Genomic DNA, 6,058 nt, shown 5'->3' with positions numbered 1-6,058 from the left:
ATACCGATCCAGCATAACATACTGGAGATTGGTATACCGGTGCTCTAATCTCCAGTATATTATACTTGAACTTTCCGCGTGTTGGAGTTCCAGCATAATATGCTGGAAACTCATACACAGGTGCACCGATCTCCAGTATATTATGCTGGAACTTTCTGTGTTGCAGCAAAATAATTGCTATTTTTCAATGACTTTGCAAACGGTGGCTATTTTTAAATGGCCAATCCGAAAATTGGCTAGCTCGTGCTATTTTACCGTATAACAAACCCAAATAGAGCCCAAAAATTCCCAGCCCAAGATTCTTCATACTAAACCCTGACGGCGCCCTAAAAAAGTAGAAGGAGAAAAATGTCATTTCAACCATCTCCTCTTCGAACCAAAACCCTAAACTTCCATTTCTATAAAATCACAGCAAAACCCTAAATCACCATACTCAAAGATCACAATGTCAAAGCGAGGCAAGTTTACTTCCCCTCTTTCTCACAAATTCAGTAGATCCTACTCAATTAAATTCAAAGCCCCTTAATTTTTATTTTTTTTTGCAAAATAATGTACAGGACGGGGAGGTTCCGCCGGGAACAAATTCCGAATGTCACTGGGTTTACCGGTGGCGGCTACAGTCAACTGCGCCGATAACGCTGGAGCTAAGAACCTTTACATAATCTCAGTAAAGGGTATAAAGGGTAGGTTGAATAGGTTGCCATCAGCTTGTGTAGGTGATATGGTGATGGCTACTGTAAAGAAAGGGAAGCCTGAATTAAGGAAGAAAGTTATGCCTGCTGTTATTGTTAGACAGCGCAAACCTTGGCGACGAAAGGATGGTGTTTTCATGTACTTTGAAGGTAAAAAATTTCTTTTGCTAACTTTGATTTTTTGTGCTGTTGTTTTGCTCTTTGGTTGTGTTATGCGATTTGAGTGTATCGGGTAGTTATGCTTTCTTTGCTTGTGTTTGAGTTTACTACCATATACTAGTAATGAATTTGAATTAACTATGCTTTAGTTCCTAGTTGGCGTATTAAGTGGACAAGTGTAGAGGGATAGGCCCATTGTTCATAGTAGTTAGTTAATAGTTCTTAAATGGCCATCGGGTATTGCTCGAATTCAGCATCATTTTGATTTTATATTAGTTTGAAGTAAATTGGTGATATCTTTTGTTATAAAATGTTAAAATTTGAAAAGATTGACCCTGATTGAAGAACAAATTGATGTTCTGTGGACATGAACTAACAAGTTGCTCTTGGTTGTTGGTCTTTCATTGTTAGTATAGATATACAGGCATATATACATGCATATGAAAATATATGTGCGCACACCGCTTCCACAATTTTTTAAGCAGTATCGGATGAATGGTTAATTTTTTGCACACTCTAGTCAGTGTATAGTTAGTGGAATGATCCTGTAATATGGTTTGGAAGTTGGTAATCTTTCTTCTTTTTATAGAAGTGATGTACTAATGTGTGGTTTATCAGTATCAGCATCCAATGAATGGTTAATTTCTTGTGCATGTGTGATAAGAATTTTTTTCCATCTAATAGATGAGTGTCGGGCTTGAGATGAGTAGGTTTTTAGTCTTTTTGGACCTAGCTCTGTCAAGGCTGACACAGTTCCTGTTCCATTTCTATCACTTTTGGTTCTCCATAGCGCTTTTCTCTCATTTTTTTGGGTTGCTTTGCTGGTAATGTAGTGTTGAGAATTGGACTTGAGTTTCTCTACACTTCCCATGACCAGCTAGAGTATAACCAATCTTCCCCTACCTCGGATGGTAACCTCATTTACTCTCCCTGTCAAGGTTGGGAAACTTACATGTCATTAATTTCTTTGGCTTGTTTCGTTTCCTACCTTATCTACACTTAACTCACATTGTTTTGTTGATACAGTGTAAAGGTCAACATAAGTTTCATTCCTGTCCTGGTTTGCTGTCACGGGTTTTCTATATCCATTTTAAGATTGTCTTCTGGATTGTTTTGAAAGAGGCCGTGATTTAACACCCTTTTCTTCACCAAAGACTTAGAGGCAATGCGTCCTTACCGGTTTCCTTGTAAGGGTTATTGTTTGTATTTACTGGTTTAGGGGTTGCCTTGATGCCTCTAAGTCCTGGTTTGCTGTCACGGGTTTTCTATATCCATTTTAAGATTGTCTTCTGGATTGTTTTGAAAGAGGCCGTGATTTAACACCCTTTTCTTCACCAAAGACTTAGAGGCAATGCGTCCTTACCGGTTTCCTTGTAAGGGTTATTGTTTGTATTTACTGGTTTAGGGGTTGTCTTGATGCATATATGGCCTATTGCTGAATAGGAGATGTATGCAGGATGATGTGATGCATCCTTCAACCAGCAAAAATGAACAATCAGATATTTAATCGAGTGGGATCTCCTCAGGTGGACCTCACTTTTCGCGATTCGATACATTCTCTCCTTAAATTGATCACTTTTTAGAGATAGCAGAGCTTTAATACATTTGGAACATATAATCTTGGTAAGTGAATTAGGCATGAAGATTGTAAGCTTTATTACCATAGGACTTTATTTATCTTGTTTCTGGTGATAGTAGGCATGAAGATAGCGTATCCGCTTGAGTAAGGCGTGTTTGTATAATTTTGAAGCTTAGGATTGTCACAGTGGCAGTTAAAATGGTTGTTTGGAGAGTAACAAGCCATTTTGTGATATAATGTTTTTCCCTTTATTATAAGTTACCTAACAGGAAATTTTGAACCAGACTTAGTCAGGTATTAACATTTTATCTTATGGTTAATACAGTTACTAGTCTGGGAAATTAATGTTGTCTATCGTTACAGATGTGCTCATACCATTCAAGCACCTCTGCTACATATGGGCACAACATGAAGGAACCGATTTCTTCCATTCTGCATACGTATAGGGAGAAATGGTTGACTTGGCCTCTAATGTTTTCTTTAGTTTTTTTGTAGTTTCATTTCTTTTGTAATAGATTATATAGTGTCTTTACATAAATCGATTTCAAAATTTTCTTATTATTGTGGTGTATAACTTAAACATATCCATGCATTAGTCAGGTAACAACCTTCTTATACTGTGGTTGATACAGTTACATGCCTGGAAAATTGAAGTGCCCATCGTTACAGATGTGTTGATTCCTTTTAAGCTCACGTTTGCTCCATTTGGACTCTACATATGTTATCGAGTTGTATCATGTTAAGCTTATATATTGTATTTATGTAATCTGATTTCAAAATTTTCTTCTTACTGTGGTGTGTGACCTTAACATATCCAGATATTAGTCAGGTAACAACCTTCTTATACAGTGGTTGATACAGTTACATGCCTGGAAAATGGAAGTGTCCATTGTTACAGATGTGTTGATTCCATTTAAGCTCAAATTTGCTCCATTTGGACTCTACATATGTTGTCGAGTTGTAGCATGTTAAGCATATATAGTGTCTTTACATAAATCTATTTCAAAATTTTCTTGTTATTGTGGTGTATGACTTAAAACATATCCAGATATTAGTCAGGTAACAACCTTCTTATACAGTGGTTGATACAGTTACATGCCTGGAAAATGGAAGTGTCCATCGTTACAGATGTGTTGATTCCTTTTAAGGTCCCATCTGCTCCATTTGGACTCTACATATGTTATCGAGTTGTAGCATGTTAAGCATATATAGTGTCTTTACATAAATATATTTCAAAATTTTCTTGTTATTGTGGTGTATGACTTAAAACATATCCAGATATTAGTCAGGTAACAACCTTCTTATACTGTGGTTGATACAGTTACATGCCTGGAAAATGGAAGTGTCCATCGTTACAGACGTGTTGATTCCTTTTAAGGCCACATCTGCTCCATTTGGACTCTACATATGTTATCTTGTTGTAGCATGTTAAACTATATCCGGTAGTTATATATTTTGCATACTTGGAAGTTTGCAAGGTGGATGGAATGCGCTCTATTTGTGTTTTGTACTTCTTAAGCACAGAAATGTTTCTGAACGTAACAGCTACTTTTGCTGAGATCATAACATATGACTTGTATGTTTTTGCAGATAATGCTGGTGTTATTGTGAATCCCAAGGGAGAAATGAAAGGTGAGGTTATGTGCTTAATCTTCGTCAAGAAAATTTAATTAAACTTTATGCAATGGGATATCTCATTAGACGGTCTACTCAGTTTTTTTTTGTTATATCATGTATGATATACACTGTTCAGTTTCAAGTTTGAGAGTAGCATTACATAGTGGCAGGGCTTAGTTCTTTGTTTAGCAGTAATAACAACAATAACAAATCTAGTGTAATCCTACAAGTGCGATATGGGGAGGGTAGTGCAAGCAGACCTTACCTCAACTTGTGAAGGTAGAGTTATGGAAGGGCCGAACCCCAAGGGGTGTGATGGGGACAACCTTCGTTAATGCAAGCATCAGTGGTTGCTTCCACGGCTCGAACGCGTGACTTATAGGTCACACGAGCCAATGTTCAGCAGTATATCAAGAATTTAAACTGTTTAGTTTTCATTCAGTGTATGTATTGTTCATTAGCTGCTTTTGGCTGCTGCAGGTTCTGCTATCACTGGTCCAATTGGGAAGGAGTGTGCTGATTTATGGCCAAGGATTGCTAGTGCAGCTAATGCAATTGTCTGAACAAAAATTTAACATGAAGATTTTTGAACTGTTAGTATTAGTGTCACATATACAAACAAATGTAACGATGTTGTATTGCTCGGGGAGTCTCAATGAATTCACATACTACCAATTATTTTGCTACTTAATAACAAACTTTGTGTAATTTTCGAGATCTTTCAGTTTGTCAAAGTTTTATGGTGTTATAATACGTAAGAGTCTTCTTGTTATTTAGGTTTCCCACCCGGTGTCAGGTGCTCGCATTAGGTCCAATTAAACCTGGATTCGCGCCGGGAAGTCCCACATTGGGAAAGTATTTATTTGAATTATAAGAATAGTTATTTAAATTATTTTTTTTTTATCTCCCTTAAATATCTCATTTAATTACAAATGTTACAGCTCAAAGGAGAGAAAAGGGAGCAATTTGGACAACACTAACTAGGATAGAAGTTCATACACCGTAGTAAATACAACCAGAAAAGGTTTTAAAAGAAAATAATAAACGTTATAAAATAATTACTGTAAAGTAAATAAATCAGACAAGTATATACAGATATATTATTCAACTTTAAATTGATGTATTGGGGTAAGGTTTATCCATAATGGAATACCTAAAGGATAAGCTTATTATACCAGATATAGATAATTTTCTTTCATAACGGAGTACAGAAAGGATAGCTCATTGTAATCTTCTACCGGGAATAATATTTATCCATAACAGAGTACCGAAAGGATAAGCTCATTGTACCGGGTATAGATAATCTTCTACCGGGGTAATGTTTATCCATAACGGGGTACCGAAGTGATAAGGTTCTTCAGAAGGCTTATTTCCAATAGAGTACTAAATAGATAAAAATATTTAAGGCGGAATCCCATATGGATAAGCTTCTTCAGGAAGCTTATTTACAACGGAGTACTAAATGAACATCCATAATATAATATATTTATAACACTCCCCATTGGATGTCCATTAAAAGATAATGTGCCTCACTAAAACCTTACTAGAAAAAATCCCGTGGGAAAAAATTCTAGTGAAGAAAAAGAGTACACATATTTAGTAATACGCATAACTAGTTGTCTCATCAAAAACCTTATAAGGAAAACCATGTTGGAAAAACCTTAGTAAGGGAAAAAAAGTATAGCACGTATTTTACCCCCCTGATGAAAACCTTGTTTCAAATATTTGAGTCTTTGCATTCCAATCTTGTATACCATCTTCTCAAAAGTTGAAGTTGGCAAAGATTTAGTGAATGAATCTGCTGGAATGTCACTTGAACGGATTTGTTGCACATCAATGTCACCATTTTTCTGAAGATCATGTGTGTAGAATAATTTTGGTGAATGTTCTTCGTTCTATCTCCTTTTATAAATCCTCCCTTTAATTGGGCTATGCATGCAACATTGTCTTCGTATAAAATTGTGGATCTTTTATCACATTCCAAACCACATTTTCCTTGAATAAAATGAAT

General features: G+C 36.1%; 1 protein-coding gene across 1 annotated transcript; it reads left to right on the top strand.

Moving 5' to 3' along the window:
- Positions 1–355: 355 nt before the first annotated feature.
- LOC109215877 (60S ribosomal protein L23-like) lies at positions 356–4,819 on the top strand. The gene is made up of 4 exons (XM_019379995.1): positions 356–458; positions 558–842; positions 4,021–4,062; positions 4,528–4,819. The coding sequence occupies exons 1-4, from the start codon at positions 446–448 to the stop codon at positions 4,608–4,610; spliced, it is 423 nt and encodes a 140-aa protein (XP_019235540.1). The 5' UTR covers positions 356–445; the 3' UTR covers positions 4,611–4,819.
- Positions 4,820–6,058: the final 1,239 nt, after the last annotated feature.

The sequence above is a fragment of the Nicotiana attenuata genome, unplaced genomic scaffold (assembly GCF_001879085.1).
Source record: "Nicotiana attenuata strain UT unplaced genomic scaffold, NIATTr2, whole genome shotgun sequence".
NCBI classification, from domain to species: domain Eukaryota; kingdom Viridiplantae; phylum Streptophyta; class Magnoliopsida; order Solanales; family Solanaceae; genus Nicotiana; species Nicotiana attenuata.
The sequence above is the reverse complement of the archived record's forward strand: the minus strand, read 5'-3'. Positions and strand labels throughout refer to the sequence as shown.